At 42.5% G+C, this 27,507-nt stretch overlaps 1 protein-coding gene across 1 annotated transcript in view; it reads left to right on the top strand.

Annotated features, from left to right (window-relative positions):
• Window positions 1–27,507, top strand: part of LOC122803780 (echinoderm microtubule-associated protein-like 5) — a 3,919,718-nt gene that overhangs the window by 3,007,140 nt on the left and 885,071 nt on the right. Inside the window, exon 32 of the mRNA XM_044073467.1 lies at window positions 16,300–16,398. Coding sequence (XP_043929402.1) covers window positions 16,300–16,398 — 99 coding nt within the window. The remainder of the gene's footprint in view (window positions 1–16,299; window positions 16,399–27,507) is intronic.

The raw sequence follows: 27,507 nt of genomic DNA, 5'->3' as shown, positions 1-27,507 counted from the left end.
CTCTACCTTATCTATTTTAAGTTATGCTTTTGAAGTGGCTTGCCCCTCTATTAAGTGTAGCTATGATGTTGCTGATGCCTCTTCTAGGGCTGCAGCTTTTGTGTCTGTCATGAGGCATTATTCTTGGGTTTGTCTTCAGTCTCTGCCTAAAGACATTAAGGCCAAGTTATTGGATGCTCCTTTGGATAATGAACTTCTTTTTGGTACTACTGCTGCTGACATGTTTAAGTCTCTTCAAGAAAAAACAAAGCCTTGCAAAACCCTAAACATATTTTTGTCTCACCTATCTCTAAGTTTCAGAGGAATTATCCTTCTAGACCTGCTTTTGTTTGCAGGCAACCCCACCAGGTCTCCAAGGGCAGGAAGGGTGGTAGGTAGGCCCCCTATGCTAAGGCTTCTCAGATTCCTGTGGCCCAGAACCATGATGAGCCTGCTTCTCTTTGACAGTTCACCTCCCCTTTTTTAGACCAGGTTCTTTTGCCCCTTCAGTTTTCCCTTTGTCTTCCAAATTGGCATCCAATCACTTTAGATTCTTGAGTTCCTTTTTTATGTCAGATTTACTTCATGGTATGGAAGTCTCTCCCTCTTTTTTCAGGGATTCCTCAACCTCCTCTAGAGCAACTTCCTCATTTCCTGAAGGTTCTAGGGTCCCGGGTGCAAAAAAGAACCATTCAACCTGTTCCCCCTTTAAAGAGGGATGTTCCTGGTTCCTGGAAAGGAGGGCACTTGGAGATATTTTCTTGATCTCTTCCAGCTCAACACCTTTCTCAAGGACCCTTCTTTTCAGATGCTTACTTTTCAAACCCTGTTTCCTCTTTTATTACCCCAGTCTTTTTTAGTATCCTTGGATCTGAAAGATGCTTACTGTCATGTCCCTATTCACCCATGTTTCATTTTCAGGAAGTATTTACATTTTTTCCTGTGTCTTCCTTTCATTTCCAGTTCTCTGCTTTGCCCGTTGGCCTATCTACTGCCCCAACTGTATTCACAAAATGCCTAGCTCCTGTGATTGCTCTTTGCAGGTTCCAAGGCACTCATATTTTTCCTTATCTAGTTGACCTATTGCTTCAGGCGCCTTCTCCCAGTCACCTGTTACAGGATCTGAGGTTCACCATCTCTTTTCTTCAAAGTCTGGGGTTTACTGTGAACTTCCAAATGTCCATCCTGTCTCCCTCTCAGGATCCTGGGTATCTAGGATGCAGGATTCAGACAGTGCCAATGCTGGCTTCTCTTCCACCTCCAAACATTTTGTCTTTGACAGCCTTCTTTCAGTCTCTTCTTCCCCATGACTACCATAATAGCCAGGGAGTTTCGTTGGGCCTTGGGATTAATGGTTTCTTCTATTCCAGCGCCTCCTTTTTCCAGACTGCATATGTGTAAGCTTCAGTTGTACCTCAAGTCAGTATGGCTGCAGCATCGTCACCCTCTGGATTTCAATGTACCTCTCCTTCCCTGTCTAAAGAGGGAATTCAAGTGGTGGATTCGACAGTTTGCTGTCAACCCCCTGACTGCCATTTCAGCCTCGAGTCCCTTCTCAAGAAATGTTCACCAATGCCTCAGACATGGGGTGGGGGACTTCTTTTGATCACTTGAAAGTTCAGGATCTTTGGGCTCCTCATCAGAAGTCAGATGAGAGCTCTGATTCTGGCCCTTCAAGCTTTTCACCCTATGTTCTCCCCAGGCCCCTTGAAAGTGTACACAGATAACACTACAGTGATGTGGTATGTCAACAAGCAAGGAAGCACAAAATTTCACCTCCTCTGCAGGATGGCTTTTCAGACTTGGGAGATGCCTTTCAGTCATCAGGTAACTCTTCAGGCAGTATATATTCCTTCACAGCACAATCTGGTGGCAGATTCTCTGAGCAGGTCCAAAACACAGGCTCGCAAGTGGATGCATCACAGAAACCGGTTTTTAGAAATTGTCCATTGGTGGGGTATTCCTTATGTAGATCTTTTTGCCTCCCTTCTGAGCAGGCAGATGTTCTTAGTGTTTCACTGTTGCAGTCATCACATTTGGGTTATCCCTGCCAGGGTAGCTCTTGGCTGGCCTGAATACCAGAGGCTTAGTATTTCTGCGTCGGTTGCTGTCACTTCAGGACTGATGTCAGGTCATCAGCAGTATAAAGTAAGGCAGCCAACACCATTACATCAGTCTTTCTTGCCATGGAGCCTGAAGCAGAAGCAGTTCGCATGAGTGCCGGTCGGCTGCTACTTGGGTTTCGTCTACTGAATTGAAGCTGATGCCTTCTAAAGCTAAGTACCCCTTTGGGGATCCTTTTTTCTTGCACTAATCGATGTCAGAAAAAGTTAACAATTGTCTCGCCTGTGGAAAGCAAATATCACACCAAGACTTTCATTCTTACTGCACCACATGTTTAGGCCCAGACCACGACGTCCCCCACTGTTGCTTCTGTGCTTTGTTCAAAGGCCAAACTATCCATTGTCAGGCCCTTAGAGTAGCTAGATATTTTCGCTTACAGTCCTTGTACTCTGATATGGCTTCAGTAAGCCATCTGACAGCAGATCTTCCGAAAAAACATAAAGATAAAGACAGAGACAGACTGCACAGGTCCAAACCTACAGACGATGCTCCTGTTAAGCTAGTCGTCAGTTCTCCAGTCCTCAGTGAGGCTCTTTCACAGGCCCTGATGCCTGCATCTGTGGATTCGCAGGCCACTACCAAGACCCTTTCAGAGTCCTGTTTGCCACAAAACTCTTCTTCGACTAAGGATCCTGTGGTCGTCTCTACCTTGGATGGGTCCAGAGCCGCTGAGCAGGCACCGGCTTCTGAAGAAGTCCTTCGCACTACCGATTCTCGACACAAACCGACATCTTTCATGACTACTGTTCTTTCAAAAATGACTGAATTTCTTAGGCCTAGGGTACGAACCACACCCAAGAAACCGACTACCCAATCTCAGGCACCTGCTTTCTTGCCTCAGTCTCAAATGCTTAAAATGACAGAAGACCTTATCATGCTGATCAGGGGAAGCCAAGCTACCTCCTCCAAAAGAAAAAAGAGATCTGTCCCCTGTAGTTTTGTCTGAACAAGAGTCTGATGTCTCTCATGCATCTGAATATGAAGACTTGCAACCCCTATCCACTTAGGAGGATTCTGATGCACTGGATTCCATCCCTTCAGCCTCTCCCCAGAGGATTATTTCCTTTGGGGAAACCCTTCATACCTTAAGTGAGCATTTCCAATGGGAGAGTCAGGACTACCCTCAGTTTAAAAAGAGACTCAGGGAATTCTTAGATCTTCCACAGCGCAGACCCTTAGCCATCCCACTAGTCCTGGATGTTTTGGAGGATGTTTTCCTGGAATCCAACCTGACTCCTGACTCCCTCACTCCTGCACCCAGAAAACCATACAGGTACTTCAGAGTCCCTGACTCACACAAATTTATTTTTAAAAATCCCACTGCTGACCCTGAGGTTATTTCTCAATGGCCTAAAGGAATTAAAGAAGTATTAAAGCATTTAAGAATCCCACCCACTCAGATAGGGATTCCCAAGCACTAGACAGATGGGGAAAAAGTATACACCTCAGCTACTCTTGTATAAGAGCACTAAAGTGTCAGTTCCATATGCTAAATTTTCAGCAACATACCCTGGAACTGCTCAAACAAAAAATGACTTCCTTTCCTGCTTGTGCAGCATCTGAAGAGTTACAAGAGTTAATGCATTCTGCAAGTCAAGTAACTAAACACCCCTTGCACTGTAGGTTTGACACCCTAGAAGCTTCTTGCAGGGCATCAGTCACCAAATCTGTCATTAGAAGGCATGCATGTCTTAAGGAACAGCCCTTGCTAGACCATGTAAAATCTAAATTGTTGGATGTCCCCTTGCACAAAGATAACTTATTTGGCACCAAGGCAGAAGAGGTCTTAAAAAAGATGGAAGAAAAAGCAAAATCTATGCAGACAGTTAAGGATTTTTTACAGGTCAAGCCACCCAGGTTCAGCAGACACTGTCCCAACTAGCACTGGTCCTTTCCTGCTACCTCTAAGCCGGTTCAGCCCAGACCCTGGGGAACCAGACCACCCAGACAGTAGCCACAGGGAATGCAGAGATCTAAGCAGTGGACTAGCTCCACTTCAAAACCAGGGAGTTCTAAGCAACCCCCTTATGGTAAGAACTCACAGTGACTCACCTCAACCCCCTCCCTTTGCCCACCTTCACTTACCCCTAGGAGGAAAACTCCTTTCATGCAAGCACCTGGGCCACCATTACCAACAACCACTGGGTTCTCAACATAGTATCCCAGGGATACCAATTTTCTTCCACACCCTTCCAACCCCAAAAGGGTTCCCAGATCTACCTCCAAACCAGTGGGCAGAGGCACAAAAGCAAGTCCTTTCCCTACCCTCTATGAGGGCAGTAGAGCATGTTCCTGCAGAACAGAAAGGCCAAGGTTTCTACTCCATACTTTTTCTGGTACCCAGAAAAGAGGGCACCTGGCACCCCATCCTCGATCTATCCATTCAAAACACCTTCCTGGTGATCCCAAATTTCAAAATGCTCACCCTCCAGCAGCTGTTACCCATGCTCTCCAAGGATGCTTGGCTAGACAATTGGATCTAAAAGAGTCCTACCTCCACATTCCTATCAGGGAATCATGCAGGAAATATCTCCATTTCAGGGCAGGATCCCTTTGACTTATCTACTGCTCCCAGAGTTTTCACAAAATGTCTGGCTCCGGCCATTGCCTTTTGCAGACAAAGGAATATCCAGATTTACCCCATACTTAGATGACTACCTAATTCAGGCAGACAGCCAGGAAAAGCTACTCAAGCACCTGGCCTTTGTAAAGTCCCTACCAACCTCCCTAGGGTACACTTTCAACAAAAAGAAATCCAAACAGGTACCCACCCAAAGAATTATATTCCTAGGATCAAGACTGGACACAACATCCCAGATGGCATTCCAGAAAAGCAAATTTTCCTGACAGCCTCCTCCTCTCAACTGGCTACCAGACCCCAGCTATCTGCTAGGAAAATCCTGCAAGCTCAGGAGTTCATGGCATCTTGCATACTACTCATTCCACATGCCAGACTGCATATGAGAAAACTTTACTGGTACCTAAAAAGCCTTTGGTGTCAACACTCTCAAGACCTAGAGACCCTTATACCTATAATTCCTTGCCTCAAAAAAGATTTTCTTTGGTGGGCAACAGCATGCTCCCACAATAAACAAATACCTTTCTCACCACCCCGGCCACCCAGACCCTCACCACAGATGCATCAGACTATGCCTGGGGTGCACACCTGGATGGCAGGTGCATACAGGGCCAATGGAGCACACAGCAAATCCATCTGCACATCAGCCAAAAAGAGATGATGGCTGTCCAGCATGCCTTGATACCTTTCAAGCCCCTTCTCTCCTCCTAGGGGCTCTCATGATCAAAACAGACAACACCACTGTGATGTGGTATATTAACAAGTAGGGAGGGACATACTCCTACCCTGTATTCAGGCTGGCCATGACCCTTTGGCACACAGCCTCTGCCATGCAACTCCACCTGCTAGCACAATTCCTACCAAGTTCTCTCTACTTTCTGGCAGACCAAATAAGCAGAAATCTTCTGGACCCATACGAGTGCCAGCTCAACAGAAAAACCTTCACCCTAATAACTCAGAAATGGGGCCCCCCCCGAAGGTCAACCTCTTTGCCTCCCACACCAACCATCAGCTCAGCAAATTCTGCACCAGGGAGCATCACTGCATGTCTTGGAATGTGGACACCCTGTCCTTCCCCTGGGTCAGTCTGTCGGTCTATGCCTTTCCTCCACTACCTCTCATCCCCAGGGTACTGCTCATGATAAAGGAGGAAAAACCACAGACAATTCTTATAGCTCCACACTGGCCTCACCGGTACTGGTACCCCTTACTGCGCAGCCTGTCCTCTCTGCCACCATGGCATCTTCCTCAGATTCCAAACCTCTTGACCCAGGGGGAAGGGGAATTCATGTATCCCCAGTTGCAGACACTCAAGTTTGGCAGCTTGGCTTATTCCCTAACCCCTGATCAATCTGCCAACCTCAGTAAACAGGTTCTAGATGTTATACGTGAGGCCAGATGCCCTAGCACTAGAAAGTCTTATGCTGACAAATGGAAAAGGTTCTACACCTGGATTCAGGCTAAGGGAGACAAGATGGCACAGCCGTCCCTCCCTCTCGTCCTGGATTACTTAGCTGACCTACTACACAGTGGCCTCTCTTTTTCCTCTATTACAATTCATGCCTGTGCTATCTCTGCTCATTTTTTCACTGAGCAGCCCCTTTTCTCACACCCTATGATCAGATAGTTCTTAAGAGGGGCTAACAACTTGAAACCACCCAGAAGAGCACCGACCCCAGCTTGGGACCTTAACATTGTGTTGGAGAAGCTCACCCTGCCCCCCTTCAAACCAGCTTCTTCTGCAGAACTAAAATTTCTCTCCTGGAAGACAACTTTCCTTCTGGCCATCACTTCAGCCAGAAGAGTTTCTGAGCTGCAAGAACTCATGGCTGTGGAGCCCTTCATCATCTTCCATGCTGACAGGGTATCCCTCAGGACTAACTCATCCTTCATGCCCATGGTAGTGTCCAGTGTGGCTCTCAACCAATCCATTGATTTGCACACCTTTTTTCCTAATTCCCAGAATAAGGGGGGGGGGTCCTGCACTCTGTAGATGTGCACAGCCAGCTCAAATTCTATCTAGACATGACTAAATCCTTTAGAAAGTCTGATCAATTGCTGGTTAGCTTTGCTAATGGAGCAGAAGGCAAAGCCATCTCCAAACTAACCATTTCCACATGAATAGTACACTGCATTAATTTCTGCTACAAACAAAATGGAAGGCCTCCCCCAAAGGGGGTCAGAACTCACTCCACCAGGGCAGACTTCACCACTGCAGTTTTCCTCAGATGAATCCCCACCAGGGACATCCTGGAGGCTGCCACCTGGACATCTGTTCACACTTTTACCAAACATTACCACCTGCTGCTCTTCTCCAAATCCAGGGCAGGGTATGCCTCTGCAGTCTTGCAGGGCATCCTAGCCAGCCCATACAGTCCTTGAATACCTCCACCCATTTTCTCAGCTTTGGGAATCAAGGGATATATTGATATTTCCTTTCTACTGGTGGGGTTCTTCCACCAGAACCTGGTTCCTACTTGGGGGCTCCTGACAGGTTAGGGCAAGAAAAACTGATGTACTGGCATCGGCTGCTTACTTTATACTACTGACGACCTGATGTCAGTCCTGAAGCGACAGCAACTGATGCAGAAATACTAAGCCTCTGGTATTCAGGCTGGCGAGGGCTACCCTGGCAGGGATAACCCAAATGTGATGACTGCAACAGTGAATACACTCGAACATCTACATTTATGGTAAGTGTACAGAACTGTACTTTTCTTCTTTTCAGTTCCAGAGTACCATACATTTGACTTAGAAAATGGACAGCCTTTCTTTTCCTTGGAAGGGGATGTTTCTTTATGCTTACCCTCCTCTTCATCTACATTCAAGAGTTCTGCAGAAGATTCAGCTGGACTCCCCAAAGATCTTGCTAGTGACTTCCTTTTGGCCAAGACAGCACTGGTTCCCCCCCCTTAATGCATCGGGCTAGAGGCAGTCACCACAATTTACTTCACCGATTGATTCTCCTCACACAGGACAGGGGGTATCTCATTCATCCTCACTTGTCCACTCTTGATAGGTTCATAGGTAGGTACTAGGCTATCTGCCCAAGGGCATTTATAAGCCTAGCCAGAGTGTGTCGACTTTCGCCACCCCATTGATTAATTAACTGAGCCTCTGTCAAGCAAAGCCAATGAAGTGATCTCAGGGGTGTATTTTCTGTTACCCATCCACTCGTCAATGTTTCTCTTGAAAAGTGTTAGTGAGGGGCTCTGCCTAATGTAGTTAGGAATTTTGTTCCAAAGCATGGGGAGTCTATGTGACAGGAATCTATCCCTCCAGTATGTTCTATTTATTGTTGTGGTGAGGTTTAGCTAAGTAGAGCGCGTGGCTTGTAGTGACTTGGATTTCTTTAGGTGGAGCATGTCCATAAATTCTGAGTTGGACATGACTTTGTAAGTCAGGCAGAGATCACCTCTGAGTAAGCGATATGCCACTGAGTACAGATGGAGTGTTTTCAGTCGGTCTGCATAGGACATATGTTTGAGGCCAGTAATCCTCTTGGTGAGATACTTTTGTGCTCTTTCCAGCTGTTGAAAGTGTCTTGTGAGGTACATCCCAAATGGGGCATTGTACTCTATGATGGGTCTGATGAGTGACGAGTAGAGGGGCACTATAACCTCTTTATTTCTAGATGTGAACCCTTTAGTAATTAGATGAGCCACATAGAAGGATTTCCTAACTACTTTGGCAATATGATTGTCAAAGGAGATATTACTATCTACCTGGGTCCCCAGATCTCTTATTACCTCTTCTGTATTAAGGGGACTGCCACCTATGTGGTAATTCGTGGGTGTTTTGTTTTTCCCAAATGGGATGACTATGCATTTTTTGGCATTTAGCTTGAGGCCATGACTTTGACACCAGGTGTCCGTCTCAGTAAGGCCTTTTTGGAGGATGTCCATGTCAGACGGAGAGTCAGTTATGGCTCCCAGTTTGCAGTCATCGGCGAACTTGGTTAGCCATAGTCCTCCTGTGTTTGCCTGTACTTCTGAGGAGTATATGCCGAACAATAGGGGTCCCAGGGCCGAGCCTTGCGGGACGCCACTTGTGACTGGTTTAGAGTCGGACCTGGAGCCAGCTATTCTTACCGCGTGAGTTCTGTCTGTAAGCCAGTTGGCAACTCATTTTGTGACATAAGGGTTTATGTTCAGGCTGGTGAGTTTTTCTATAATACCTGAGTGAGGAAGGGTGTCTAATGCCTTGGCAAGGTCAAGGTAGGCTGTGTGAACCACCTTTCCCTCGTCTATGGCCTTGTTGACTGTCTCAAAGAAGTCAATCAAGTTTAGTAGGCATGATCTGCCCTTAACAAAGCCGAACTGGGTCGGGTCAAGTGTTTGGAGGTTTCCAATGTCTTTGTTAATGAGTTTCATGATGATGTGCTCCATAGCCTTGCAGACCAGGCTAGTCAGGCTTATGGGGCAATAGTTACCAGGGTCATTTGTGGCCCCTCCTTATTGGTGCAGAATAACTGTTGCTGTGTGCCATTCTATGGGCACGTAGCCTGTGGAGAGGCTGAGGTTGAACAGCGTGTTTAGGTGGGGGGGTTAGTTTGTTCTGTAGTTCGTGCAAGACGCATCCTGGGACACCATCTGGCCCCATTGACGCTGTGTTTTTGGCTTTTGAAAGGGCTGTTTTCACCTGTGCATCTGTGATTTCCGGGACACTACACTTTTCCGGTATTGTTGTGGGCCCTTTTGGAGGTGAGAGAGGGGTGAAGTTTGCACTGAATGTATCTGCCAGGATATTGGCAATATCAGTAGGTTCAGTATATTTTGTGCTATTTTGCACTAGCTCAGAGCATATCTGTGAGTTGCCACTTAGATTCTTGACATAGCTAAAGAAGGCTTTGTGGTTATCTTTTGAATCCTTGGCTATTTTTCTTTCCAAGTTAGCCTTGGATGATTTTATGAGGGACCTTAGATTCTTACTGATACTGATCAGAGATGTCTTTCCTTCTTGGGATTTGCTTTTTTTCTGAACTAGTTTTTTCCTTTTATTGTATAACCTGTTTATGGCAGGGGTCCACCAGACTGGTTTCCTTCTCTTAGGGGAGTGAGTTTTGGTTTTGCTAGGGATGACACAATCCATGCATCCTTGTAGGTGCTCATAGAAAGCATTTGTAAAGGATTCTGCATCTTGGGCAGCGTTAGTTATCCTTTTGCATGGAGGCTGTGAAACTTGCCACCTCTGTCTTAAGTAAGGTGAAGTTTGCTTTAGAAAAGTGTTTCACTGTGGTTTCCTTGGTTGGGGGTGGGGTGTGGACATCCAGAGTGATTAGTTTATGGTCTGATCTAACCAGTGACAGGTTGACCTCCGGTGCGAAACACCTGTTGCCCATGTTGGTGATGACCAGGTCCAATATGTTTTCACCTCTAGTAGGGGAGTTTACCAGCTGATCCAGGGCATTTGAGTTGATAAATTCCAGGAAGCCTGGGAGTTTGTACTCAAGTAGTTTTCCCAGTTAATGGTAGGGTAATTGAAATCGCCCAATATATGGGTGTTCGGTAGGACCTTCATGTTTTCCAGTGTCTCCAGAAAGGCAGATTGGTGGTCCTGGGTCATGGAGGGTGATCTGTAGCAGGCCACAATTTGCATTGCAAATTTGCCCGGTGTTAGTTGCACATGGATGATCTCAGAGGTATCATGCTGCGCCACTAACCTGGAGGTGTAGGTATCCTTGATGAATATGGATACACCCCCTACTTTTGTGTTTCGGTCTGTGTTCTGTGGCCGAAATGTGTGGTATGAGTTGTAGCCTGGTAGTACTGGAGTGTTCTCTGGAGCCTTGAACCAGGTTTCGGCTACTGCATAGATGTCAACGTTCTCCATACTGAGAAGTGTTTCGAGTGCATGCATTTTGAGATTTAAACTCCTGGCGTTGAGTAGCATAACCCTTATTTTTTTATTTGTGCTGTTTATGGAGGTGGGTTTGACTTTTGAGCCTTGTCTAAAAAAGGCACTATGGGGGCAGCAAGAGCCTTGGCCAGTATTCGAAAGCCTAGGGGTGACAGGTGCTAGCCATCTCTTGCGAAGCAACACAGCTTGTTGTGCATGTCATCCCAGGCTGACAGACACTGGATCCCCTTTGAATGACACCAGAAGCTTAGCCAATTGTTGAAATTGATATATTTTTTTTTATACTGAGGTATTATTCTTGATGAGGGCATGATGCTACTCAGATTCAGGGTCATACCCACCTGGGCTAAATGATCAGAGAGTTCTTCCATGTCTCTTTTCTTGTAGTCCAGGGAGGTACACCTCAGGTCATTCACACCAACATGAACAATGACAGAGTCATATTTGTACTTGTTCTGGAGTGACCTGAGTGCTTGTGTTATGTGGTGGATTCTGGCTCCCGACAGGCAGCTAACAGTAACCTTCTTGTCCAGCCTAGTGTGTGGGACATCAGCGTGCCTGACTATTACTAGTGTGTTAGGTATGTTATTTCGCCTTAAGGGCTGTGATTGTGCGCCACATTGATTTTGTGTTTTATGTGTTGTCTGGTTTGTGACAGGAGGTGCAGGTTTTTTGGTTGTCTGCTTTGGAGACTGTTCAACTGCCATTGTGGGTGATAAGGTTTTGATCCCTTTTGGGCACCTCTTTTCTGAGGACATGCTCAGGATTTTACAGCAAGCAAGCAAGGAAACCCTCAAACAGAAAATCTTATATGACCATATGGAAAAGATTTTCTGTCTCGTGCCATGCTCACTACCAGGACCTTTTTTTCAGTGGAGGTCCCTCTGGTCCTCTCTTATTTGTGTGAGTTGCTCCAGTCTGGCCTGGCCTAGTCTTCTGTGAAAGCTCATTTGTCAGCCATTTCTGCTTGTCTGCCCTTGAATCCTCCTTTGATTTCTCATTTTGAGGTCAAACAATTTTGTAAAGGTGTCACGCATATTAGGCCTCTAAGAAAACCTATTCCTCCTCCTTGGTACCTTAATTTTGTGTTGGAAAAATTAAGGCTCCTTTTGAATCTGCAGATTCCGCTTTGTTGCAATATTGTACCTGGAACATTAAAGCAGCACAACACAGCACAGCACGAAAACGGAGTTTACAAACAGCGTGAATAAAAAGTTATATGTAAAAGTCATTCACCACAAAACGCTGTTTGTTAAAGGCAAGACCTCCCAGTTGCAATAATACTTGAATAATCCACTCTTTATAAGAAACGCCAAGTCGCTATTCAGCTCATCCAAACTTATTCTTTATTTCATAAAATAACACCAGACAGTAAGCTGCCACCTTCGGCTTCCTCAGACTATACAAGAACCACATTTCAATTCCATTTTAAATGTTCCTCCAAAGACTACAATTGGTGGAAAGCTTAATTGGTTTTTAAAGTGCTCACTTCAAAATATTTCATTGCATGCATATAACTTCAATTCTCTATACACAATTCATCTAAAATCTGCATGCAGTATAATTAATACAGTGAAATACATTCACTAACATTTCTAAAACTTATATAAAACATGAAAATAATGAGAAAATCTAAAAACATGTAAACATGTAGATGTTTAAACTAAAAATCTATAAAACATTTCAATATTTAATTTGATGGATAGTGAGGTGCAGGGCAGATGAACCACCAGGGTTGAACGATAAGGTTCAAATTAAACCCTTCCTAAGAGGTAGGAGAATATATAGACCCTGATAGATTATTTTTAGGAGGCACCTTTAGTTTAGTTATATATCCTATGTAGGTTCCGATAGGTGAATGTATTGAAATGTATGCAGATTTTAGATGAATTGTGTATAGAGAATTGAAGTTATATGCATGCAATGAAATATTTTGAAGTGAGCACTTTAAAAACCAATTAAGCTTTCCACCAATTGTAGTCTTTGGAGGAACATTTAAAATGGAATTGAAATGTGGTTCTTGTATAGTCTGAGGAAGCCGAAAGGTGAAAGCGCTTACTGTCTGGTGTTATTTTATGAAATAAAGAATAAGTTTTATAAAGAGTGGATTATTCAAGTATTATTGCAACTGGGAGGTCTTGCCTTTAACAAACAGCGTTTTGTGGTGAATGACTTGTACCTGGAACATTGTTTTGTTGCTGTCTGTTACTTCTGCTCAGAGGGTTTCTGAGCTCCACACCCTTATGGCCATTCCTCCTTTTTTGTTTTTTTTTTTCACAGGGATAGGCTGTCTCTTCATGCTAATCCTTCCTTTATGTCCAAGGTAGTAAATGAGTTGTCCTTGATTCAAGTGGTATAACTCCTTTCTTTTTACCTTTTCCTCAATCTGCTAATAAGAGAGTCCTGCATACCTTGGATTTGCACAGACAGCCCAGGTACTATTTGGATAAAACTAAGGCCATTCATAAGTGTGATCAGCGTTTTGTTTCTATTCATTCTAGGACATTGTGTTTGGCTGTTTCTAAGCAAACCTTCTCCTGGGCATCTAAGGCTATTTCCTTTTGTTATTATTTTCATGGCCTATCTCTGTCTACTTCTGTTAGACCTCATTCCACTAGGGCTGTTGCCTCTTCTGGTGCTCTCTTCAAGGGATTGGACACCAATTCCATCCTTGAAGCTGCTACTTGGTCTTCAGTGCATACCTTCACTAAACATTAAAAGTTGGGTGTCGTTTCTAGGGCCAGAGCAGATTTTGATGAAATGATTTTATGTAGGTTTGTTGAGGACTGTCTTAGCCTTCTACCTCCAATTCTTTTTTTTGAGTTTTCTACTCTCCCTTCCGTTTTGGTTACTGCAACAGTGATATAGAAGGACATAGTACAGTTGGGTAGAATCTTACCATAACAGTAGATGTCCTTCTCTTTAATGTTGTAATATTTGCTCCCCCCTCAAACCCCCTATTGTATTGTTTTTTTTTATTCCCTTCTTGCTAATGGTTTCCCCTTTTTCTTCTGCATTTTTCCTTCTGGATGTGCATGGACTCCTTTGTCCTATGGAGACTATTCTTTTCTGGGAAAATTCACTTTTGGGTAGTTGCATCCATACATCCCTTTTATGCTGTACATTCTGCACAGGGAGCATAAATGTGTTATGGCACATACAAGATCATTAGGTTTTTATATAGTGGCCAAGCGTTGGGCTGCCCTGGGCAGGAGATCCCTTCTGTTTTAGATACTGCAACAGTGAAGACAAGGACATCTACTGTTATGGTAAGATTTCACACAACTGTACTTTCTAAATCCAAATGATTGTCTTTTCCTTTACCCGATTTATGTCAGCATTACATTTGTTTTACAATGCTTCTCTTGTTGGTTTCCTTGTATTTACCTTTTAGGTATGACTTGTACTGTCAGTGCTCCTGCTGTACAATATGGTAAACTTACTCTTTAGGACCTTTTATTTTTCCCATCTGACATTAGCTGCTTTTGGGCTTTGTAGGTGCTTGAGTATTTTGTGCTGACACTGTGATCCTTGACAGAGAATTGAAAATATGGGCACTCTTAAGTGTTCTACCCTGTTGTGGCATTGGGCCTGCCCTTGCTTCCTTGGGAAGAAAGACCATAGTTCTTTCTTTCCTGTGATACCCAGGGTCCCACTTTTCCAAAAGTGGCAGGTGATTGGAATCCACCCTCTAATGACTCATTTTAGGGAATTTTATTCCAATGCTAGATTAAGCCACAGGCAACCTATGATTATCTTTTACCTGCTGCAAGATGTTGACCTTTTTGTTGTTTCAGAGATCTGATTTAATGACAATCTCAGCTCATATTTAGTGTCTGCTATTCCACCAGGGTCTCTGTAGTAAAGTGCTGTAGTCAAGGCAGAATTGGTGGAGGAGTCTGTCTGTTGGCTGTGGCTTCAGGAGTCAGCTGACCCACACTGCCTCTGGGTTGACAAAGTTATTTGAATTTCTTCTTATAAGAGCAAATTCTATGTTTCTTCTCACCTAGCATCACCTGCTTATGTGAGGAAATTCCTAAAAATGTTCAATGACTTCCTTATTGTACCATATTATCTGTTTTGGGCCTTCCAGTCAGCCTGTCAGAGGCCACTGGTGTTTCCCCTTGTGCATTTAGCAATAGCCAGCATTTGTTTCTTTACTTTTCCAGATCCAAATCTGTGGAATTTACTGATTCAGTGGCTTTGAGAGTGTCCTACTTTGGCTAACATCTACAGTTGATTCAAAACTTATCTAGTCAAATTGGCATTTAATGGTGTAGGATGATATTATTTTATCCTGCTAATATTCCCCCTTATTTTGATACCTGTCACTAGTTCTATGTTAGCCCATGAGCATACTTGTAACTCTGCTTACAGTGTTGGTTTTAATCCTGTTTATGTTTTAATTTGACTTATTTTATTCTAATTTACATTATAGTAGTTATCTTACATTTTAGTTTAGTTTGTGTTTTGTTTGAACATACCTAAAATAAAGTTGGTACTGCATGGCACTCTTCCAGCCAGGACAGTCAGTCATCAGACAGTGCATTTGCCAAAAAAATGGTAGTGCTGCAACTTGCAAACACACTTAAGTTGCAGTGCAGAAATAGCACAAACAATCTCAGGACATCACCAAGATGGATGCAGGATCATGAAAAGTAGAAGCCAGTTGAAGAAAACGGGCACAGGAGTTACACTTGTACCCTACAAAATAGAAAGAGTGGTGAAACACAGAAGTGTTACATGTACCTAATAGGGCTTACTTACTTGAGGTATAGTTTTAATGGGCGGCATGTTAGGTATGATGTGAGTAAGTAGGCTCAGGAGGTGTCCTGGTAGGAAATATTGGGAAGTTCAAAACTGCAAAATTATTTTGGGGGAAGATTGAGAAATTTTACTGGACATTATTTGGCCACTGAGACAGTTGGCTGGTAAATGTTACCCTGGATAAGTGTTGTGGTTGTCATGTGTTATCAGTTACTATTTCTGAGTTGCTCTGAATGCGGGGCACATTCCTTTTTTATTCATAAGTAATTTAATTTAAAGAATACCTAATGAATTGCTTTTGAATTAAGAAAAAAAAACAACCATATTTTTTATTCAAAAATTTTGATTCTTTTGTTTCAAGGTTTTTATCTCAAATTTACCATATTATATATATATATATATATATATATATATATATATATATATATATATATATATATATATATATATATAGGTCTTCCTGAAAACATTGAAAGCCCACAATATTGAAGACCAAATCATTGAGATGAAAGCATCAAGACCTCACTTTAGCAAATGACCGGATCATCAAATCCATTCCTACAGTAACTAACCTGTTGGCCGCCAACAAAGTGGACTTTGTCCTTTTCCCAGCTGTAGTGCGATATTGGAGTTGGTATATTTAGTTAGGGGGTGTGTGGAGGTGGTACAGTTTAATTTTCGTTATTTGTGGTATGCGTGGTTACTTACCTTGGTAATGGATTTGACGATCCGGTCATTTGCTGAAGTAAGGTTTTGATGCTTTCATCTCAACAATTTGGTCTTCAATATTGTGGGCTTTCAATGTTTTGAAGTAGACCCAAATATATATATATTGTTTAAATATTTGTCATTGTGTTACAATTGTCACAGTGCTGTATGCACACCTTTTGATTTTGGAGCTGAAATTAATAAATATGACTAAGTACAGTACATTTCTAGATAATTATTCAGAGTTTATTGATCATTTCACAACCTGTTCTTTTTGATTTTAGGTTGTCAGAGTTTCTACCAGGAACATACAGATGACATCTTGTGTCTGACTATAAACCAGCACCCAAAGTTTCATAACTTGGTGGCGACAGGCCAAGTAGGTATGTTTATAAGTGTAAGTCAAAAGGTAGTAATCTTTTGGAGTTGTCTTTTTCTGCTGGTACATATTTTGGCATGTTGCTGACAGGAAACTTTAATTTCTGAAGAAAGCCTACAGCACTGCAGCTACCTACACACGCACACACACACACACACACACACACACACACACACACACACACACACACACACACACACACACACACACACACACACAGCTGTTTGTATATGTAAGATATAATGGGGCAATTTTTGTTAAACCTCAAGAACGTATGTCACCGCCAGTTTTATATGTATTCCTTTTGTGGTTTCATTAAAGACACAAACATTATTCTATTTTCAATACTGTACACTCTGGAAATGTTGTAGCACAGTTCTTAAAATCGTAGATCTGTGTAAACGTCCAGACTTTGTATTTGTTGTGTTGTGGTATGATAGATAATGCTGCTGAAGGATATTGAGGGTTCTGTTTGTTTGCAACTAGTACAGGTATGAGGTTGTGTCTGCCTGTATTCCTCTATCATCTGCAAATATTCTAATGTATACTCATCTACTTAGTAACTCACAAGAGATCTGTGTTATGTTGACCTCAAACATGCATCAACCAGGCACAGTAGTAGGTTTGCTTCTGTCTTTGCTTCTGAAGGAGTGTACCATGTGGTCCTTTTTCCATATTTGTGTCGAAAGTGTGTCCAGGTGGTAGTGCTCTGCTAGGCGTTCATGAATGGAAGAATATGACTTAGTGGAGCACTAAATAGATCTGAGTGGTAAAAGAGGGATTGTTAGTGTATGACCTTGAATATTTTTCAGGATCTCCTTGTATATTAGCATTTCCAACTTATACTTGGATAAAATCCTAATCCCTGCCCTCGATGCATGGATACATACTGTGGAAACCATGCAGGGGTGCACCACCACCCCATCGGGGAGGTGTAATGTGAGCTTACTTGGTGGGACCTGAAAGATGGTGGACTATACCTGGGCAGGAGAAGCCAGTGGAAACTCTAAGGTCTGTAGCAGTCCTGATATGCAAATTGGTCACCCAGTGTGGGTATAGGGCAAAAGACTAATTAAACCATCTAGTAACTAGTTCCTTCCAAAGTTTCCCTCAGGAACTTGGCAGGCAGTTTTAGCTGGTAAATCAAAAAAAAAAGAGAGGGACATCCATATTTGTTAGATAAAATAAACATTAATGTATTTCAGATACCTGATGACACTAATGAATCAAATGTCAGAGATGGAACATTTGTAGTTCTTACATTCTCAGAACCAACATATTTTCATTTATATGGTTAAACAGTCTTTTTTGGGTCCCCTTTCATGGGTTAGCTCATTTTAAAACAGTGATGTAACTTTCTAGAAAACAGCATGTTTCTGTAAAGAAAATATTTCCATGTGATTAATTCATGAAAAGTATCTATCAGATTCTCAAAACAGGCAGTCCATTACTGTGCTTGTAGTTTGTTGCAACTGTCCTATCAAAGGAACTAAGATTTCTTCCATTTTAACATACATCAACCTCATCACAACCATCTTTGTTAGTGGTTCTTTTTCCTTTAAATATTTCTTTCAGCAGTATGCTACTTAAATCCTTGTAATGAATAACATACTTCACTCTGTTTGCATCTCAAAAACACTTGAGAAAGGCAGATGATACCACAGTTTGTAGTATTCAATGACTGATTTTATATGAATTGAAGTAGACTGCCTTATGTAAATAGATTACTTTGTAGTATTTTTTATTGTATTTTATTTGACAGTTTTTGATTTTCCTGATTAATGAAGAATGCTAATCTAGTTTCAAAATAAATGATTGTCTTAGCTATTTGAAGACATAGTGTTATTGTAATGGAAGGCATTGTACAGAATAATGCTGTGTGTTTGAGAAAAAGGAAGGTGTCACAACAGGATGCATTTCTGACAGCTTTTTATGTTTATGTTCATGAAAAATGAGAATCAAGGACCAGAAAAAGTCATGGATATGTTGCCTATATGCACTTTAGTAAGACATTTAACACAGTACCACTGTAAATATTAGTGAAAATGTCTGAGAGCTTTGTTGTTGCTGCTAGGTTGAGAACACAAGTAAAAAATTGACAGGACTGTAGGACACAGAGTGTTATGCTAAATGAAATCCAGCTGGACAGATTGATATCACTGGGTAGCACACATTCAGTATGGAGTCAGTCTTTTTACTTTATTCGTATGTGACATTGCAAAAGGTATAGTTGGAAATGTTTGCTTTTTTACTAAGGACACAAAGATATCAGCAGGTCTGATGCTTGAGAAGGGGCAGAAAAGGTGAACTAAAGCTTGGCAAGGGTGAAGAATGATGTAAAATATGATAAATTTTGGGGGGCGGAGAACTGGAAAACAGTACACATGGCAGGAGAACAAAACTACATTAAAAGTTGAAAAGGAACAAAAGGAAAGCAGGTGGTATGAAAATGTAGCAGGGATGGTTAGTGGGATACCCAAATGCAGTTAGAAGCATCGATAGCAGAAACTTTTGTTCATTTTCTATAGACAGTGTCTGGTAGAGTAGCTAAAGTTTCAGAGACTTGAGCTCTTTTAGTCACGAAACATTGAAGTCTTTCAATCTGGTTTAGTTGCTTACTGAGATATATATCAAAGGATCAATAGTGATGCTACATTTACCAAGGGAAACTATGCTGCATTTCTTTGTATTGAAGGTAAACCCACAATAAATATATCAAACATTTCTTTATTCCAGGCCATGCTAGAAAATGTGTGTGTTCGATTGGGATTTGATGATCACTCCAGTTTGCAGTCATCCACAAACTTGGTTAGCTTTATTCCCTTGTTATCAGCTTTTGTGTTTGAGAACTTTATATCAAAGAGGAATGGGTCATGGACAGTGCCCCTTAATTTTCAGAATTATTTTCCATCAAATCTAAATTCATTTAGCTGCACTCCCCCTCTACTTTCTCTTACTTTTTTTGTAAATTTTAAAATGGCAGTATTTTCCTTTAAGACTAAGTTGATTATTTTTCCCTCAGTTTGGGTCCTTGCAATCAGTTCTGTTTTCTGTTTTCCCATTCCTACGCATCCTTTTATTTCTGAAATGTGTATTTTTCTCAAACAGTTTATTTTTTGTCACTTTGAGAAATGTTATTTTTTTTTGTTTTCTTTGTTTTGATTTTTACTTCCTGATTCAGACAGTTGTAAACTGTAATATATATATATATATATATATATATATATATATATATATACATATACATATATATATATATATATATATATATATATATATATTTATATATGTTTATATATATATATATATATATATATATGTATATATATATATATATATGTATATATATATATATATATATGTATATATATATATGTATATATATATATATATATATATTTATATATATATATATATATATATATATATATATATATATATATATATATATTTATATGGGTCTACTTCTGTTTATCAACAGCTCATTCTTTCGAAAAACAGAAGTACGACGCCATTTACGCAAAAGTGCACTTAACTGAAAGTGCACTTTTGGGAATACCGGTTCACCGAACTGGACATAAAAAACAAAAGTAACACTGCATTACTGAGGCACGCTACAGTGGGGATAAGGAAATATACCCGTTTCAGTCTCGGAGTCTGTGGAAGGTCCTCCCTTATGCTGAGGAATGACTATAGCTGTTCTCTATTTGCTTGGTATAATGCCTGTATGTATTTTTACTTAATTCTCTTAGTTTTTATAGGTGCATAATCTAAAATTTTATTAGATGTGTCTCATAGCTTTCAGTTAAATACACATGTTCCTGTGACATATAGTTTCTGTCCAGTCCAACCCAATTACTGTACCTTGGGGAATAATGAATGAATCCTATCTTGATTTCTGCTACTGCATTCATATCTTCCATGGTAAACATTTTCATATATTTCTTCGGAAATATATCCACTTTTGTTATATTTTCCTTCTAAATCCTCCTGGTACATCTTTCCTGTTGTAGAAAAGATTCTGATCTCCATCCATAAATAATAATCTCTGCTGAAAAGTTATTATTTTTCCAAAATTCTCTTTAGCTCCATAATAGCAGTTTTAGATGTAATATAAGTACATATCAGCATAATCATCCTTCCCTAACAGTAACACCTGATTACCACAAATCTACCATTATTGTCTTGCTCCTTTCCTAACCATATTGAAGTCTCTGTAGCAGTCAGATGTCCTGTAGTCCATTCTCACCTTCATTTTTACATATGGGTTCGGAGCCTATCCTCGGCTGCGACTTGGCCGATTAACAAGCTCGAAGACTCCTGGTTGGCTGGTTGGCTTGTGGCTAAGCAGGCATCCCATAGTGCACCAGTACAAACCCAAGATCTCATTTGCTGCGTCGACGAGTTTGGTTGTGCTTCTCTTCGCTCTGGCCAAGTTTCAAATTCTTTTTATTTACATATATAGTATTAGAGTTTATATTGTGTTGTTAGGGTTGCTATTATTCTAGGCAGTTGTGTTGTTTGCCCTTTTGGTGCAATCTTAGTTTAAACTTGTTGTTAATCTGGTATCCTGTGTGCCAGTTTAGAGTTCCTTGTAAGTGCCGTTGCACATTGTTTTTTCTCTCAGGTAGAGTGTTAGTTTGGACGTTTTTTTGCTGGTAGTTAACAGGGGCTGCTGTTGTTATTTCTGACCATTATTGGGTTTCCTTGACAGTCAGCTTAGTTTCTTCAGTGATTGTATTTTAGGTGGGGATCCGCTTGTTAATTAATTAGGGTTGGAGTTTCCTTCCCTAGTACGATAGTTATTATTATAAAATTTTTACTAAATAGAGACATTCAGCGTCTGTGTGCATGAGTTTTCTCCTTTCTGGTCTGTTTAAATTAGAAGACCTAGCTTTCTGTCCATAGGGCTAGGCCCGTTTAAGTTAGAGGACCTAGTCCTCGTGGTATTTCCTTCTGTAGGGCTAGGCCCATTTTAGTTAGAGAACCTAGTCCTCTCCCTTTCTTCTTCTTCTTTTTTTTCCTTTCTTGGGTCATTTGTGTGTGGAATGTCTAAGGAGAGTAAGGAGCACAAACCTTCGGGTTTTAAGAAGTGCATGAAATGCTCCCAAAAGATGTCTTTAACAGATGGCCACAGTAGCTGTGTCTACTGTTTAGGGGTCTTCCACTTGCAGGAGTCGTGCTTGTTCTGCAATGCTTTCTGTCCTAGGGTGTTACAGGAGAGAAAGAACAAGCTTATACTCAAGGGTCTACTAAAACCATCCTTTGAGGAAGCTCTATCCAGTTCTTTGGCTTCTTCCAAGTCTGGCAAATCTAAATCTTCAAAAAGGTCTTCTCCGGCACCGGCTGGTGTCTCGGAGCTGCCTCCTAAACAGTCAAAATATGCCTCCTCGACTCCACAGCCGTCTGAGCTGAAGGAGAGCACCATTATGGCATCAGAATCCATTCTGAACAGATTGAATCAGCAGTTGAATCTGCTACTCGGAGCTGGTCTGTCGATTCCCTACCAGTTTCCATATTACTGAAGTCTCCAGTGCTCCCTAGGTCAAGATCCCCTACTATGTCTTCCAGGAGCCTTTCGGAAGAAGATGTGTGTGGGGGGGGTTGTGTTGAGACTCTTGAAGTCGTCTGCTTTACCAAAATTATTGTTGGCTCCGACCCAGTTGGCTTCGGACCCACTCGTTCAGCTTTGCCCTTGTCTGCTATTCCTCCTGTGAGCCATGTTGGCCCTTCGGAGCCGGAGTGCTTGGTGCCATCAAGCTATCGGTTCCTGCTCCCCTTGTCACTGCTTTGGAGCCGGGTTCGACTCTGACACGCTCGATGCCATCCGTCGTGTCCAGGGGCCAAAGCTCTCCTGTCAATGCAGACAGGGAGGGTTGGAATCAATCTTCTTTGTTTCCAAGCCTTCCTCTCGGTGCATCGGCCAGGGTGAGCTCAGACCCTGCATCTACCTTGGAGCCGACGGCTCTGGCTCTGACGTCAACCTTTGTCTCTTCGGAGCGGAGGAGGTCTTCGGAGCCAGAGAGGTTAGCATTTGAGATGATGAGGAGCATGCTGTCTCATTCTCCAGCTCCTACCAGTGGTACCAGCACTCTTCCCCTGAGAGCACCCACTTCAGTCTCAGCCCCTACTCTCTCCGGAGATATCAAAGACCCTCAGCCTCAGGAGCCATCGACTGGTGGCCCCCACTCTTCCGAGGCCTCCCCGGAATGTCCTTTCGAGAAGCCTCCCCAGAAGAGACTATGTAAGAGGAAACATGTTGACTCCCAGGATGAGACTTTGACATCGGACACTGACCTCGAGGAGTTGGAAGGGTCCCCCAAGTCATCCTCTGATGATGTCTTCTTTGTGGACATCCTGGAGATCCTTAAGTAGAGGTGCGACTGGCCCACTGTAAATGCTTCTGATGAGGAGTCGGTGTACCTGAAGGCTTTCGGGTCTCAACCTTCTGCCTCTTGGGTGTCTCCACCTTTCGATGAACTGATGGACCTAGTTAGTCGAAAGGTATGGGATACTCCTGATGCCATGGAGCCAGTCCCCAGGAGACCTAATAAGTTTCTGTCTGCCTCTCCTGGTAAAGAGTTTTTCTCTAAGAGTGTTCCCATAGATGCCATGGTGGTGGCAGCGGCTACAAAGAAGGAGCTGGCAGAGACTTCTTCCTCTGTTCATCCGCCAAGCAAGGATTCTCGACAGATGGACAGATTTGGGAAGCGTATCTTTAGTTCAGTGGCATTTACCCTTCGATCGTTGAACTATCTCACTCACTTCACGAGATTGCAGAGGGATCTCCTCAAGGAGTTAGGAGATTCTATACAAGGTGCGTGTACTGAGGGAGTCCCTGACAAGATTTCTGCTCAGTTGTCCACCTTAAATTCTATAGTAAACTCCTCCATGCGGCTTATCTCCTATGCCTCTGATGGAGCAAGTAGAGTAGCGGGTTCAGGAGTTACCCTGAGGTGCCACTCCTGGATGCGCTTGTGTAATTTTGTGGAACTCTTCAAGTCTACTTTCACCAATGCCCCATTTGATGGTTCCTCATTGTTTGGTTCTAAGGTGAAGGATACATTCACTCGGTGTGAGCAAGAAGGAAAGACGCTTTCTTCTGTGGGAGTACGTTTTACTGTTCCCTCTCGACCATACCCTAAAGGTCAAAGGGGCAGTAAAATATGGTTCAAAAAGTCCCAGAGGGTCTGATTAAATGAATTCGTGAAATAGGACAAGTTTCGGATGGTAACACTGCAGTCAATACTCCCATTGTTAGGGAAAGACTATTGGATGTGCTCTCTAGATCTCTAAGACACCTACTACCATATAAAAATTGACAAGGCATCCAGGAGCCATCTACGCTTCCGGCTGGGAGCCAGTCACTATCAGTTTCGTGTTCTGCCCTTTGGACTCACCGCAGCCCCCAGGGTGTTCGCCAAATGCATGGCAGTAGTGACAGCTCACCTGAGACATCAGGGATTCAGGTGTTTCCGTATTTGGACGACTGGATCCTGAGCGCCCCCACCAGGCACCTACTTCTCCAAAACAGGGACGCCACTATTCAACTTTGTGCTCAGTTAGGAATCTCTGTAAATTGGGAAAAATCTGCATTATTGCCCTTTCAATCTGATTTTTATAGGCGCAGAGGTAGACACAGTGAACATGACAGCTCATCTTCCCACCGAAAGGGCACAAAACTTAATCTCTCAAATTCAGTTTTTTTCCCCCATTGCAGAAGGTCAAAGTGAAGTGGGTTCTTCAGCTCCTTGGGACTATGGCTTCCACCATTCTATTAGTACCATTAGCCAGGTTGCACATGAGAATTCTCCAGTGGCTTCTGTCTTCCCAATGGTCCTTCCAATATCCCCCTTTGAGTCATCCCATCCTGCTGACGGAATCATGCAAGAAGGACCTTCTTTGGTGGATAGCTCCCAACCAGCTGATCACGGGCACCCCCTTTGTTCCTGCCCAACCCGTTGCCACTGTAACCACGGATGCCTCCCACATCGAGTGGGGGGACATTATCTTGGCTGGACTGTCCAAGGCACATGGCAAGAACACGAGGCTCACCTACATATCAATATTCTGGAGATGAGGGCCGTGCTACTGGAGTTGCAAGCACTTCAAGACCTTCTTCCTCTAGGGACTATTGCGATACAATCAGACACCATGTCGGTAGTTTGGTATATCAGCAAACAGGGCAGTACCAGATCATACCCACTTTGTCGAGAGGCCATCCGAGTTTGGGAATGGGTGATTTCTTCCCAGCGCTTTCTGGTTGCAGCACACATTCCAGGGACGACCAACGTGATAGCCGACAAGCTCAACCGGGCAATTCTACTGCCTCATGAGTGGTCTCTGAAACGCGAAGCAATGGAACAGATTTTCCAAAAATGGGGACAGCCTTGCTGTGACCTTTTTGCCAGTCCAATCAATGCCAAATGCAGAAGCTATTTTTCCCTCATTCCCCCTCCAGGGGAGACACCCAGAGATGCTCTGGCTCACGATTGGCCCATGGGACTTCTGTATGCCTTTCCTCCATTTCCTCTCATTTCCAAAGTAATTCAGAAAGCCAGTCAGCTGGGAAGCAAGTTGGTCCTCATTGCTCCTTACTGGCCTCATCAGGTCTGGTTCCCCTTCCTCGAGCCTCTTCTCCTGGACGATCCCTGGATCCTGGACCCAGCTCCAGATCGGTTGACTCACATGTCAGGTTCATTACATCCCTCAATCCACACCCTCAAATTGACAGCGTGGCTGCTCCAGTTCCATCCCTAGTCAGGCTTCATGATGTATCATCCTCAGTATCACATATTCTTATGTCCTCCCATAAACCTTCGACTAGGAGGCTGTATGGCCGTAAATGGAAACGATTTTCTATTTGGGCACAGAAAATGAATGTAAATCCCTACACTGCTTCTATTCCTGTGATTTTGGAATTTCTCTCCGAGCTTTTCCAGCAAGGATCTGGCGCTGCCACTATCAGAGTCCAATTGGTGGCAATTTCTCATTTCCATTTAGGGTTTCCGGAAACCAATTTAATGTCTCATAAGCTATGCAAGACCTTTATGAAAGGAACCACTCTATTGAGACCACCGCTGCAAGAACCTGTGGCTTCTTGGGATTTAAATTTTGTGTTGTCCAAACTGACTTCTCCCCCATTTGAACCTTCCCATTCATCTTCATTAAAATTTTTGTCTTGGAAGACTTTTTGTTTTTGGTAGCTATTACGTCAGCTAGACGGGTATCAGAGCTACAAGCCTTGTCTGTTAAGCCACCTTATTTGATCTTTCACAAAGACAGGGTGTCACTGCATACTAATCCCTCCTTTGTCCCCAAAGTTCATTCCCCTGCTACCTTAAATCAATCCATAGAACTCCCAGTTTTCTTCCCTAATCACTGTAATGCAGCTGAATACCGTTTTCATCAGCTGGACGTTCATAGACAACTACGTTTTTATTTACAGCGGACCAAGGAATTTAGGAAATCAGATCAACTTTTCATTTCCTTTTCTGACTCCAGATTGGGCTTACCAGTTTCTAAAGTTACACTATCTAACTGGATTTCAAGTTGCATAGCCTTTATCTACAGTTCAGAGGGCAGACCTTTACCCTGCAGGATCAAGGCTCATTCTACCAGGTCGCTGTCTACCTCTGCAGCCTTTCAAGCCAGGGTCCCACTTGATAATATTTGTGCAGCAGGTACATGGGCTACCCCTCACACTTTTGTTGCACATTACAAATTGGATTTAGCTTCCAGGGGTAAAGCATCCTTTGGCTTCACGGTGCTTAGGAGTATTTTCCAGTGAGCCACCCAAGAATAAGGTGCTAGGGACGCTATCCCATATGTAAAAATGAAGGTGAGATTGGGCTACACAACATAAAGAAGTTATGTACTCACCATAACGTTCCATGTTGGTAGTTCATCTCACCCTTCATTTTTACCAACCCGCCCTCCTGCCCCCATCCTGGAAGATCTGGAGATAATAATAATTTGGTTATCTTTGGTTGGTGACCCTTTAGTATTGGTTTGTCTGTTATGTTTTTTTTCTTCTAGTAAGCAGCAAACAAGATCTGGGGTTTGTACTGGTGCACTATGGGATACCTGCTTAGCCACGAGCCAACCAGAAATCTTCGAGCTTGTAAATCGGCCGAGTCGGAGCCAAGGATTGGCTCTGAACCCATATGTAAAAATGAAGGGTGAGATGGACTACCAGCATGGAACGTTATGGTGAGTACATAACTTCTTTTTTTACAACCCACTTTTCCTTTGTCCCTGATGTGCTAAATGTCCACTCTGAAGTCCTTTCTTTGTAAAAATTAATGTACATTTCTATACCAGTGTGCTCCCTGCAACACTACTATTTGCACCCTGCATGTCTTAATATAATTTAATACACTCTCCTTTTTGGCTATAACTTTAAGGCTGTTTGCATTCCATGATAATATAGACAGACTAGCCATTATGATAGAAAGCTGTAACTCCCATCTGTTCTACATGACTGTTGTTTAATGTATATTTCCAACTTTTGGCTTACATGCACATGTTAATGTTTAACATACTGATCTCTTGTGTTGCTTCTTCTTATTTCTGTTTGAACTTATGCCATATTTTCAACACTTTTATTACTTCAGTGAAAATATAAAAATACAAAGAAGAAAATAAATGCATTTCCATCTCCTTGTAACTTTGTACAATTACAGAGAATGATATACATTTTCAACAAATGTAGTCTACCCCTGCAGATAGAAGCAGTTCCTTCAAATTGATGACTGCACCCAGAAGCATTACCTAATCTAAAATTAAAGTTACCAATGCTACAAAAAATTATATTGTATCTTGTACAATTTGCTCAGAAGACAGTATTCAAGCCTCTTGTGGTTAATTGCTTGCAACTGCAAACTGCAGACTTCTTGTCTTCAAGTTGGAAATGAGAGAAGAAAACAGCTATTGTCTTTGCAGATGTATGACAGAATCTTTGTAAGTTTTGGATGTTTCTTATCTCAGCATCTTTATCAGTGTGCCAAGTTTCAGGATGTTAACTCTCCAGCCCCTATTTCTATGATCCTTCATCAAGCTTTTCTAGTGACCCTGGATTTGAAGGATGCTTATTTTCATATCACTATCCATC

This window comes from Protopterus annectens, chromosome 6.part0 (genome assembly GCF_019279795.1).
Source record: "Protopterus annectens isolate FY-2018-M chromosome 6.part0, PAN1.0, whole genome shotgun sequence".
Classification (NCBI taxonomy): Eukaryota; Metazoa; Chordata; order Ceratodontiformes; family Protopteridae; genus Protopterus; species Protopterus annectens.
This window is presented reverse-complemented; position numbering and strand designations above follow the sequence as displayed.